The sequence below is a fragment of the Peromyscus californicus genome, unplaced genomic scaffold (assembly GCF_007827085.1).
Source record: "Peromyscus californicus insignis strain IS unplaced genomic scaffold, ASM782708v3 Scaffold_20__1_contigs__length_68692818, whole genome shotgun sequence".
Classification (NCBI taxonomy): domain Eukaryota; kingdom Metazoa; phylum Chordata; class Mammalia; order Rodentia; family Cricetidae; genus Peromyscus; species Peromyscus californicus.
In genome coordinates this window covers 36734252-36748188 of record NW_026294503.1, presented here as the reverse complement: position 1 = coordinate 36748188, position 13937 = coordinate 36734252, and the positions used below count along the sequence as shown (strand labels likewise).

At 41.1% G+C, this 13937-nt stretch overlaps 1 protein-coding gene across 2 annotated transcripts in view; it reads left to right on the top strand.

The window, feature by feature from the left end:
* Positions 1-11893, top strand: part of Fam135b (family with sequence similarity 135 member B) — a 285796-nt gene extending 273903 nt beyond the window's left edge. For both annotated transcript variants that reach the window (XM_052747946.1, XM_052747947.1), the window contains exon 20: positions 4111-11893. In XM_052747946.1, the coding sequence (XP_052603906.1) occupies positions 4111-4316 (206 nt within the window). In that variant the 3' untranslated portion in view covers positions 4317-11893. The remainder of the gene's footprint in view (positions 1-4110) is intronic.
* The last annotated feature ends 2044 nt before the right edge of the window (positions 11894-13937 follow it).

Sequence of the window (13937 nt, the reverse complement as noted above, 5' to 3'; positions counted from 1 at the left end):
GATCCTAAGCATTAAACGGCTAGGCGTGACTTTGTATGTCTGTAATCCCAGTGCTGAGAGAAGAATGGTCCTGGGGCTCACTGGTCATTTAGCTTAGCCAACTGGTGAGCTCCCATTTAGGTGGGAGATCCTGCCTAAAACAATAAAGCAGAGAGTGATAGAGTAAGACACCTGCTGATGGGTGACCTTTTGCTCCAATCACCCATGTTTACGTATACTCAACAATGTACAAAACACACACACACACACACACACACACACACACACACACACACACACATACACACACACACACACACACACACACAGCTACAATTTTTAATCATGATTTGTTTAGCATAATGTTATACTCAATTCCCTGTACTTAAATTATCATACAGACACACATTTTTAAAATTTCTGCTTATTTTATGGATATATTATAACTTAAATAAAAATTTACAATTTACTGAACCTATATGGTCCTTCTTGTTTAGAAACATAAAACCTTATTGCAGTAGAAGCCTTTCTGTGTTTGTGCATGCTACTCAAGCAAAAACAGTAATTAATTTAAGCCAAACTGTCTCTTGAAATAATTACTCCACCTATCCTGTTGTACCAGGGTGCCCTAGAAGCAGTCTTTCTTCTGTTTCTGAGATACTAATTTAAAGACATTTATTAGTAATTTTCAAACCAAACTTGATTTGATGCTTTTTGATGACTGATTTTTAGATTTATTATTGCCCAGAGCATACTGCTCTACTCTAAGGCCCTTGTAAAAGAGTCAGTGATCTGGTTTTAAGTTCAGACTTGATCAGAACACATCACTGCCAGAAGACCATGCCACTGCTAAGGCTGCCACGCCTTTTCCTTCTGTGGTCATTCACTAACCTTCTTTGCTTAATGTCTTATCTCCTTGACCTCAAGTAGTTTTGGTGATGTTTGAGCTTTGTAAATGCTTAATACAGAGCCCCTCAAATTTATGCCCTATTTGCTAAATATAACCCACAGTCACACCCATTTGCTTACATTGCAAGTTTCAGCGCCAAATGCAAGCCATGTGTTGGTGACACTCCTGTATGATGTCTTGTGAGCCTTGGCATGTGCTAACAAGTTATGGCTGCCCTGTGTTAGAATGGAAGTGCCAGGCACTGTGGTCTTCCTGTGTCAGGGACAGTTCTATGCCCTTTGCACATTGCATTTCCTCTTAACTGTGAAAGAAGTAATTCTACTTTCATAGAGGAAAAGAGAATGGCATAGGTTGGGTACTCAGTAAGGTCTGCAGAGGATGGTGTCCCCTGGAATTGGAATGACTCACGCTGTAAGCATCTGAGATTTTTGTTAAACACTAGCCCAAAGTTATTGCTAAGATAACACCTTTTATACCACTCTGTTCCATTTTGGAGATACTTGCTTGCTGCTCCTCTTTAAAGAATATTCATCTACGATTTAAATCCTTCCAGTGATAGGGAGAGATACAGCCCCCTCTTTTCCTATAGTCATGCTTATGTTACACTTTTAAATGAATTGTCAATGACATTTATCTTAATTCATAGATTTATCTATGTGGGAAGATCTTGTTCATTTCGTTACTTTTGTTTTCATTAAGTATTGCTGAAAATCCTACTTTCTAAAAATTCTGCGGTAAATCTCCTAACCTCCCCTGTCTCTTTGCCACTTGTGGCTGGAGAGTTTCTCTCCAGGACCTGCCAAGCCCCAGCAGTCCCGTAGCTCACTTATAAAATAAACATACAGATGCTTATATTAAACTGTTTGGCCTAATGGCTCAGGCTTCTTGCTATCTAGTTCTTCTATCTTAAATTAACCCATTTCTATTAATCTATATCTTGCCACATGGCTCATGGCTTACCGGTACTTTACATCCTGCTCCTCATCAGTGACTGGCAGCATGTCTCTGTCTCAGCCTTCCACTTCCCAGAATTCTCCTCCCTCTTTGTCCTGCCTATACTTCCTGCCTGGCTACTGGCCAATCGGCATTTTATTTATCAATCAATCATCCACAGCAGTCACTTCTTCATTTCGTCACCAAATAGTCATGCAGACAATTTGTTCCTACCCTGAAAGTCAACCAACATGAAAGCAGTGCTTTATTTGAGAAAAATAATTAAGGATGTACTATGTATATTTAAAAATAATTACCAGGGACCACCTCTGGGTTAAAGGCAACAATGTGTCTCAGCAGAAAATGATTGCTAGAGGAATCACTACATTTTGAGTGACTTTGCCTATTTTATGAGTGACTTAATGGGCCCTGTTGCATATATGATATAAACAGATTATAATATTGATAGAACATTACTCTGCTTCTATTTCCATTATGTCATAACATGCAGGTGTTATCCTTGTTGTTAAAGGCATCTGTAAAAGGACTCTTCTGACCAGATCAGCAAGCATGGTTTACCTACTAACCTATCAGCCATTCCTTTAAAAAAGTGTTTTATTTTTGCTCATACATATATACAATGTATCTTGCTCATATCCACCCCCATTTCCTCCCTCCATCTCCTCCCCCCAGCACTCCCCAACACATTTCCATCCAATTTCATGTCTTTTTTTTTCTTTTTTTTTAAATAACCCACTAAGTTCAATTACCGTTGCTCATATACACATGGATATGTGGTGTCCAGCTAGGGTCACCTACTGAGAACCATCAGGTGCCAATAGCTTCTCATATGGGTGGGGCCTCTGGAGCCCCTTTCTCCCTCCATGCTAGAATTTTTAACTGGTTTGATATTGTGCAGGTCACAGCAGCTTCTGTGAGTTCATAAATGCAACAGCTATACCACATTTAGAGTCCATCCTTTCCCACCTCTTCCCCATCATCTGGTTCTTTTATACTGACTTTTGATTGATGTCAATTTTCTCTCTAATAGCAATACTGTGTGCATATGATTTTATGACATGTATTGGCTGCTATTCTAAAGCAGTCATATAGACTCTTTGGAAGCAGAATTCCTTTTATTCCAACCACAAGCCATTTTTTCCCCCAGACAAATTGGTAAGATTAGGACAAATATTTCCACAAAGAAATCTAAGATTATTTCAGTTGGCATTTTAGCTTCCTCAGCCTCAGAACTATCAAGACTTTAAAAGAGGAGAATGATGCTAAAAGCAGTGTTCTCAGCATGTGATGCAGTTCAGTACCCTCCCAGCAGGGAAACAGCCCGATTGGTGTGCACCAATGATTAGTTGAGGGGAGGGGGAAGCAGTGTGAGGTTGTTCATGTGCAATGGAGTAATGTCTGGAGTTGACTGGAGCATTCAATAGAGTTGCCGCTCTCTGTGAAAATTCAGAGTACCATACTGGCTTGATGACACAAGTCTCAGTTGGAATGGACACCTGGAGGCTTATGTAATAGCTTTGGTTTCTACCTTCTGAACTGAGTCAGAAGCCCACCTTGGCCCTCAGTATCATTCCAGCAGGTGTCCCAATGGAGCATAAAATTTGCCATGAAGATGCTGCAGGAATAAAGCAGATGGATGAGATGTAGACTGCAGACTCTGATGTGTGCACACTGTTCATTGCTCAATTATTTCTGTTACTGCATGTCTCTATGCCCTACTATCCAAAGCCAATCTGAAACTGAGTCACTTCTTATAAACACAGTCAACTGAGTCTTTTAATTATAAAAATAAAGCAACCTAACAGCAACAATCCTGCATTACCCCTCCCTTTCCGACAGAACCAGGGGCTAATGAAATGCTGTTTGACCTTAAAATTTGACATTAGGAAGTGTTATCTTTCATGACTGATTTACATATGGATCCAGCCCCCTTGGTGTTCTGAAGCAGAAATTGAATCTCCGAGGACTTGTACTTGAGTCTTCTTTCTCTTGCTCCTGTGCTGAGAGATAGCACTCCTCTAGGAATCTCTCTCACTTGGCCTTTGGCTTCTGACACCAGGCCACTATGTCATCTGAAGAAAAGCATGATAACCCTACCAATTGCGATCTCTAGAGAGAAATTGGATTCCATTCTTCATTTATTTGCACCCAGTAGCATAAGGTTTGAACTTAGTCCATTATGTACTCTGCCAACACACATGCAAAGCTGTTCTTTAGACTGTACTGTGGAATTCTATTCATTTCCTTTCTTTCTTCCCTCCTTCCAGGGCCAGTGTATGCAGAAATGATCAACAACCTCCTGGGCCCCCTGGTGGAAGCTAAGGGCTGCACTTTGATCAGACATAACGTGTTCCATGCTCTGCCCAACACTGCCAACACTCTGATTGGCCGTGCAGCTCATATAGCTGTGCTGGACTCGGAACTCTTCCTTGAGAAGTTTTTCTTGGTGGCAGGACTCAACTATTTCAAGTAGTGCCCTCCAGGGAGCAGCCTGGGTGACTGGCCAGAGCTGTTTAAGATCAGTTCAGTTCTTAGCTACGTCATGCTTTTCCATACCTCTGAATTCCAGAGTGGAATAGAAGGAGATGGAGGGTGTGGAAGGATGAAGCTGGGGTGGGACTGGACACTAGAGAAATGTGTAATTGAGACATTGGGGAAGCTGAACAAACAGTGTAAAAGACAACAATGTTTTCTTGAATTTGTCAAGCTACCTAGAGTCTCATTCAAGATGTTTCTAGGGACAAACTGAGAAAATAAGAAACAGAACATTTGCCATTGATGAGCCCAGCTTTATAACCACCCTGGCTCATGGGAATTGATCCAACTTACCTAGATTTCCCCAGTCTGTTACTAGGTCATAGCTTTATCATGTGTTGATTCAATTAAGTGCACACAAACATTTCAGAACTCAGGTTAACTTCTGTGTGGAAGTGGGGTATCTTCCTGTAAATAGAACCCTTAATAGATCCAACATACCACTTGTTCAAAAACTTGTTCTATACATGCTCTTATCCTCTCCATGTTTTCTAAAGGACAAGGGAAAGTGTGACAAGTCCACATGTTATTGTCTAGCAGCAGTAGGTAGGGTGACTTAAGGAAGAGGGAGATAAAGATGATACTGCTGGTAAATACAGGTTTGGTGTAAACAGAAACAGCTGTAGGGAGCATATTGAACCAATTGCTCCACCTACTTCCTTAAACTTTTTCTATGCATAGCCTGGTCCACAAATTGTTTTTGTGAATGCCCAAAGTCCTGTCTGAAGTAGGGAAGACCGAGAGAGACTCTACCTGGCAGAAGGAGGCAGTGGGATGAATGTATTCGTGTGTGAAACTCCTGCTGACGCATTTCCAAAGAAATGCTGTTTTAGTCTTGACAGCAAGAGCAACATTTCAAAACCATTAACATGGCCAGCTGTTTCTCTTCCCCCTGGAAGGAGAAAGATATCCCAAGGGAGGCATGCTGGGTAAAGAACCTCAGGGGAGCTCTAAGAAGGGTGCTGTTATCTTTCAATAGTGATGTCTTCTTGCCTTAGGAAAATAAAGGGCTAGGAAAGACCACATTTGTAAAAACTAATAGATAGCAGAGGCAAAAGTGAGATCAGACTGGAGAACAAAAACCAGAGTGAAGACCCAACTTCAAGTGTTATTGGTAAGTGACTGATGCAGAAATTTTGAAAATAACCAGGATATTTAAAACTGTCCCCATCTAAGTGCATTATGTAGGGTAAAGTCAGAAGGACGAACATTTAGCTGTACAGAAGAAATGCATGAACCAGGGCAGCATGGATGATCACACTGAAGACAAAGCCCACCCCAAATTTTTGCAGAAGGACCTGCTCAGTATGGAAATCTGCCTGCTCTGGGCACCTGAACTGGGTTTCCAGGTCACTGATCCCATGGGAAGAAAGCTATGGGAGTCTGGGTGCACGCAGTGAATAAATTCAGACCATGGGAAATGAGTTCAGACCATTAGTTTTCAGGAGAGTAAACATGTGGGTGGTCTGGGAGGGGAGCTGAAGGCTTTGCAAAGGTAGACCTCCCTACAGTGGGTTCAGGACTTCTCTATGGGTCTTTTCTGAATTTCTTAATAACCTGGTTTTAATGCATGCAGTTCTCATTGGGCATTTTCCTGAGTTCCCGAGTCAGGGCTTGACACGGACTCTGCTCAGTGGCACTGACATGTTGGCTTCATTTCTTGGAGAACACTTTTTTTTCCTAGTCACGCAACCCAGGATCTTCTGACTCAGACAAGTGCTGTTGCTTAATGCAGCATGGTTAATCTGTAGCAAGTTCTCCTTTCTGGATATGTACAGAGCCCTGCCCGTCTGGTCTGATATGCTCATTTTCTGTTTTGTTTCCAATCCTCATCAGCAGCATTTGTCAACCCTGGTCATTTGAAAGACTATGTAGTACTTATGGAGCCAGGATGAGTCTGATGATCATCGTCTTTACCAATAATCAGATGCCATTTTTAACTTCAATATGCTGTCTGGACTAGTGAGAACTAATGGCAATAACCGTTCAGCTGCATGGAACACCTCTTTTAGGTTTCCTGCTGTCTTTGTAAACCCTAACTGGCATCTGAGAATCCACCATCATCATGTAGAAAGTGTACTCATGTATTATAAATAAGAATGTCAAGTATTAAGTGTCATGCCTCATTTGAAAAGGCTTTTTTATGTCTCTTTCTATTAAAGTATATATATAATATATATATCAATATACATAATATATATGTATAATGTAAACATGGACATTATATTATTGGTTATAAAAATGATAAACAAAATGCCTGCCAAGGTAACGAGCCAGTATGTTTCCATCCTCAGTTCTATTTTTGGGTTTTGTTTGTATGATTTGTAGTTTCCCCAAACTAGTTAGAAATAAACATTACTAACCTTGGGATTATTTGGAATTTGTTGTTCATGAGCCAAATAAACTCAAAGGAGGAGACAGAAACCCAAAGCCAGTCTGGAGTCAATGACCTCAGTGGCAGGCTGAAATCAGGTGTAGTGCTGAGAACATGGGAAAGGATAGAAGGAAAAACACATCCTATAGATTTCTATAATTCCACGAGTTTCTGAGCTTCTGTCTGTGCCAGACAGGACCCCGGAGACATGTGAAGTAGAGAACTCAAGAAGGACCCACTTGTTGTTATGATCTTATCAAGGAAGAGCTGGGCTGAAGCTGTGGCTAGAGCAGGGTGTTGTACAATTATGATTGGCATTGTCTGCGGAAGAATAAGCAGATAGCCTTGAAAGTGAAACTATAAGGTGGAGCCCATTCTTCCACACACCCATCTGTCATTGCTTTCTTTCATGAAGTCATTGCTCAACTAAATACATCTGTGTGAGGGCCTCTCTGTGCTAAGATCATTGGTAACTCTAGCAGCTCATAGCTTAGCAAAATCAAGTGGTAACTAAAATCGATGGGCCTCACAGATGCTGTAGGGCTATTATGGGAGCCCAGAGGCAGTACTCCAGCCTGCACCAGAAAGGTTAGACTCTCGGGAATTCCTCCCTGGGGAAACTTTATTTTGAGGCCTTGATATGAAGGCTGAATCAAGAGTTGGTCTGGTGAAGGTTTGTTTGAAGTAATCTCTACCAAAGGGAACCGAATAAGAAAAGAAATTGAGGGATGGGGAGAGATGTGTGTAAAAGGAGAGCAGGAGAGGAGACAATGGCACATTAAAGGGCAGATGGGGAATATTTGAGCAATCTCCACAAAAGGAGATGTGAGAATTCTATACTCTCATCCATTCTTGTCTCATGTCAGAAAGAAATTGCCACTGTGATGTCTGATGGGAAGGGGCTCTATACAGAAATGAGATGCCCAAGTGGCAATCCTGCCCTAGTCTGTTATAATACCCCTCTTCTATGCTGGTTTTAGGAATCCTTGACACCTGCCCCCAGCCTTGTGAGAAGGCCGTGGCCATGCTCTTCCCACCACTCATTTCTGAACTGTCCTTTGGAGGTATATAGCAGACATATGTTCTGCATTTCTCATTGAGAAACCTGAGAAGATGATATCAGATAGGGTAAGACAAAACACAGAATAGCTGCTTGGAAATAGATTCTCTCTTGATTAATTCTTTGAGAATTTCTTACATGTGTACAATGGAATATGAAATATGACCATATACACTTCCTCTTCCAATTCTTCCTTCATACTTCTCTCAAATCATCTCCCAGCCCTCTCATTCCTAACCTCTTGTCTTTTAAAACTAACTAAAAGTACAGTTAGTAATACTGCCTGTATGTGCCTGGATGGGTGGTCATTCACTGGAGCATGGAACACCTATGAGTAGCCACTCCTTCAAAGGAGAAGATTTCTCCCTTCCCCCAGAAGCTATCAACTGCCAGTAGCTCTTTGAGAAGGAGTGAGGCCCATAGATCGGCTTCCCTGTCCATGTGGGAGTTTTGCCTACCTTTATCTTGTGTAGGTCTTGTGGAGATGACCGGAGTTGGTGTGAATACAGAAACATGATAACCATGTCATATCCAGAAGAGGGCATTTCACAGTATTCTTTCCTATCCCCCACCTATTTATTCTTATTTCTCTGCTCTTCTGCAATGCCCCTTGAGCCTGGTCAGGGTGGAGTGCTGGTATAGATGTCCCTTTTTGGTTTAGCACTTGGCCTCTTCTTCTCAGCACTCTGACCAGTTATGCATCTCTGCAATGACTGCCGTCCACTATAAAAAGAAGCTCCCTGACTTGTAGCTAGAGTTTTCCTGCCTGGTCCACAGTCAGGACAAATCTCTCTCACCTGCCAGTCCCACAGCCGCTCAGACCCAACCAAGTAAACACAGAGACTTATATTGGTTACAAACTGTATGGCCGTATCAGGCTTCTTGCTAACTGTTCTTATATCTTAAATTAACCCATTTCTATAAATCTATACCTTGCCACATGGCTCGTGGCTTACCGGCATCTTCACATGCTGTTTGTCATCATGGCGGCTGGCAGTGTCTCTCTGACTCAGCCTTCCACTTCCCAGCTTTATTCTCCTCCTTGTCCCGCCTACACTTCCTGCCCGGCCACTGGCCAATCAGTGATTTACTTATTGACCAATCAACAACACACTTGACATACAGACCATCCCACAGCACTGACTGGGGTTGAGAGCAGCCTCTGCCTATGGGTATAAACATAAATTTAGCAAAATAATAAGAGTAGATTCTATTCTAGCACTTATGACCTCTCAGGCCATGGGCTTTTGACCAGCATTGCAGTACTAGACCCTGTGAAGAAGACCTGAAATCCAGTCAGAAAGCTGTTATTCATTCAGTATTGTATATATTACGTACACATGATATTGGGGGTGAAGTCAAGTATTTGTTTATTCTGGAGTTGAGGTTTGAACATCGGCCCTTCATTCAATTTCTTTTTTTTTTTTTTTCTTTTTGGCTATGGTTCTGTTAATCCAGAGTAGTTACTTAATCGGAAATTAAAAAAAAAAAAAATCAAAGCCCGGTCACTCCCAAGTCATACCTAACCTTGTGAGATTCCAATATCCTGTGAAAAACACCTACCTAACCAATAAGTTAGATAATGCAGGAAAATATTTTCATCAACAAAGGTGGTTTCACAGACTGTTGTCAGTGAGAGCAGCTGGGGGATAGGTGAAGTGTTCCACGATTAGCAGATCATCTGCGTTGGTCCATCTCTCCTCCAGGTTGCTTTTTCTCCTTCTAGCTACAATATAGTTCCTGAAACTCTGATGTCTGTATTTTCTACTATTCTCATCCAAGGCTAGCAGACATGTATTCATCCACAAAGCGAGTCCCTTTAGGAGAGGGCTTGATCCACCACTCAACTGTCCATGGAGAAGATATTCCTCTGAAGAATAAATTCAAGTCGCCATATCTTGCCATTACCTTAGTGTTTTTAAGGTCCTACACATTCATTGACTCTGGAGATTCCCATCACGTTTGTAATCATAATTCTTCCATATTTACAGATCATTCCCTGAGCATCTGACCCTATACAGATCATCGTGTGTAACCTATTTGTGAAAACCTGAGGCTCAAACCGTTGCTTGCCACAGAATGGGGATGGGATGTGTGTGTGTGTGTGTGTGTGTGTGTGTGTGTGTGTGTGTGTGTGTGTGTGTGGTTTTGAAAGTCCATTTTTTTCTACAGTTTCTTATCTCAGCCACAGCAACTAAAATTGATGCAAGGACAGTTCAGCACTCTCGTATGTCGATTCCATGCGTTTCTGAATTCACGGGCAGTAGCATCATGAGATAATAACTTACAATAGATTTTCGTATCATGAGAAGAGCCTACCTTCTCACTTAGGAAACAGATTTTGAAACTGATAAAAAGCAGTTCAGATATGGAAGAGACAGGAGAAACGAAGCTGGAATAGAGAATTTGCTAGATCAGGAATTTGGAAATCTGGGGGAAACCTGAAAATACTTTGTAACAAAAAGGTTACTGGGGGCAATTTTGTAGGAATAAATTAAGAAACATTCTATGTGACTTAAAAGTGATTTACAGGATGCCTTGAGGGATAGTCTCTTGTCTGAAACTTTAGGTTTAGGCTTTTATCAGTTGAAATACTGACTCCCAAGTGTTTTTACTCTGCCTATTTGGAAGTTAATTCAGTGTGTGATTGATTAGATTATCATTTTTCTACTCAGGGCATATCATCAGCCATTATTAAGAATTGAGAAAAGTTTGTAACTTTGACACACATCTAGGAAAAGAATTACATTTAACGGTGTTTGGAAGCTGAAATCTGTAAATGTCACTCATTTCTTTATACTACACCCAACTGCAGAGATATTTTTTAATCTTTTCGCTGAAGGCTAAATTATTGCACATGGAAAAATAATTTTTCTCATCTTTCATATCCCAAGGAAATTTAATAATAAGGTGCATCTAACATTGTATGCTTATATGTTTATATGTATACACATGCATATATGCAAAGGAAATTATTTGCATTATTTTGCATCTAAAAATCATAGCTCATGTAGTCATAATCATTTTCTATATTTTGCTAAAAAGTCTATGACTTTACTTTTACCCATTTTCCCCATAATTCACTCTTGAATATATTTCTAACATCATTTATTTGGTATTTCCTTGGCTCCATGCTAAATGCTTGGTGGTTATAGAAAGTGTTGGGTTAGAATGTTTCCTTTAATCTGGTAGAAGGAAAAGATGGCTCCTTAAGTAGCCCAGGATAGAATGAACTAAGAGTGTGGGGCAAACAATAAGAATATGATCCTGTGACTCTAACGTTGAACCACACTCCTGATATTGGGCTTTTAGTGCCCTTTGTGGGTCCAGATACAGACGATTAATCCCCAGGACATGTCAAAGTGATGTCACATAACTCTACCTCTCAGGTAGGATTACAATGTTTCCTTCAGCACAGTCACCATTCCTTCATCAGTGCCAAGGTAGGAGGTTATGAGAGATGAATGGTGTCAAAATAGTATAAAAATCTAGTCTGCCAAGGAGCTCTTCCTGTCCAGTGGCATACCACTTGGCTGTAATGCATAGTCTTTGGATTTTCTAAAGACTCTAAGGAACGCTTCTACTTTTTTTCCATTTAGCAGATAAACTATAGCTGTGCAAGCAAATAAGAGGCACATAATGGCTTCCACAAGCATGGCATGCTTAAGCAGGGAACTGCCTTGGACCACTGTCCAGTGATAGCATAGGATAAGTCTATGAGATTACTTATTTTAACTTTTATTTATTTTTGCAAATATTATATACTTTTAGATGACGAAGAAAGGTAAGGTATTTTGTCATGGTCTCAAAGAAAGGACTTGTATGTATAGCCTGATGCCACTGTGATTTCTAATTCATATTTACTCTGCTGAAAAAATATATATATAAAATAATCAGTTTCCTAAACATCCTTGCGAATTGTCTGTGACACAAAATCCTTAGTCATAACAAAGTCATTCGTGCCAATAAGTTCCACTATTTTTCTACATTTGCTTCCTGGTTGGCATTTTGTGTAACATGTGATGTGTATAAATGATAAACAAATAACAATAATAAAAACCCTTTGATTCTTTTACCAGAACTTGTGTGTATGGGATATATTAACATTATAATTACTCTTTGGGAGTATAGTCACACTTTGTGTGAGGCAACATTCCAGTGCTATAACAAAGTGCCTAAAACAATCAACCTATAATGAGGAAAAGCTCTACTATGGTGCACAGTTTCAGAGGTGTGGGTCCACGGTCCCCTTGCCTGAATGTTGAGACTGTGGTGACACTGTGAGATGGAACAAAGCTGTTCACCTTGTGATAGAAGAGAAAAGGGCAACTGAGGTCCTGATATTCCCTTTAACGACACACCCTGGTGACCTAAATAAATTTCTTCCACTAGTTCTCATCTCCAGAAAACTTTATAACCTCTCAAATGATCCCAAAGAAAAAGGTGACCATGCCTTTAACAGATGTACATCATTTTAGAGCTAAAGAATTTCTTTCCATAGTTTGTCAGAGGACATGTGCAGCATGGGTGCTATTGGGGGTGCATACTATATGGAAGACTTAGGGTGTTCTGATGTAGCCGAAAGCCCTTTAGCTGAAAGCCAGTAGAATCTGGTTGGGGAACAGGACATGGCATCCAGTGACTGAAGATTCTGGTAGTTATGTCTCTGTTCAATGAATTCAATTATACAGAGATTTTCACATTCAGAGAGACTTATAAGACTCTCTGGATCAGTGCCCCTGGTCCCTGGATGGTGACTCTGTGGAGTGTGCCTATGTGGTAGGAGCAAGTCCATCTTGTTTCCTACTCTGCTGAAAGCCATCAGGGTATCTCCATTTCCAGGGGAAATTACCAGTGACAATAGCCAGCTTATACTGTCTGGAACTCTTGCTCTGGCATCACGAGCTCAGCTCAGAGGACCACAAATGGACAACTGAGATAGTGACAGAGGTTTTATGACCTGCACCAGTAGGTCATTCTTATTGATGGCCTCCTAACGGGGACGTGCATGGGGATGAGAAAGACAGACAGAGAACATAAACATCTGGAGTTGGGAGATCTTGAATAAACTTTGTCTTATGTCAAGCAAGTATATTAAGAGGCACAGCATCTTTGTACATAATTTGTAGGGGGGAAATCAGCCAAGGTCAACAGAGAGCTAAGTCAGACAAAGTTGGCAAAGGCAACGTGGGATATCTCAGACACAACTGCCTTAGGACTGATAACCACAGCCAATGAGAAACACTCAAGTCCTCAGAAGCTGCGACCTCAACCCCTTTAAGGTACTGGCTCCAGTATCTGAGTGGCCTTGCCAAGTCTGTTCCTGGACAAGTGCACAGTTCTAAAGCGCCAGTCTGGCTCCCCACAGCTCCATATGCCAGCTGGTGACTTTGGATAGGCCGATAGGCAAACACATGGAGCAGTGATGAATAAAGTAGACCAAGCTACCTTTGATATTCCTCTGTCATAAACGGATCTGTAGTGTGAATCAGTATATAGTAGGAAAAGCAAATATAGAGTCACCTGGGCACATGCCAGAGACATACCAAGAGTCCCTGGTGAGAAGAGGATCTGCCTACCAGGCATCACTGCCCCGGCTCCCGAAACTGCCCCAGCTCTTAATACCATCTCTCTGAGAGCATGAGAAAGATCACACTGTGTTTTCCGTGAGATACTAAGGAATCTACATCAGCAGCATGTCAGGTTCAAAAATGCTAATTCAATGTGCAAATGAGACAGATAGACATAGGTTTAAACTGTCAGGGTAAACCTGCACTTTGCAAGTACTATGGCGTTTTCTAAGGGCCTTTTATGTATTTTGCGCCAGACAAAAATGTAAAACCACAACGGTAGACTTTATTTCTCGTACTTGGATAGAACAAAGGTAAGATTCTAGAGAGATGAATAAATGATTCACTGTTTCCAACCTCAGCCACAGTCAAGAGGTATCCAGCTCTAATCTCATCCAAATATCCCAAGAGTCTCTTGAACTTTGAAGTTATGCAAAACTCTGTGAAGGTCACATTGACTTATAATCCCAGGTAACAAATGATACTCCTCTACATTCTTCTCTAGTGACTCAGGCTCTGTGAGATGATGGAGCCAGTGAGCCAATGAGCCAGAGA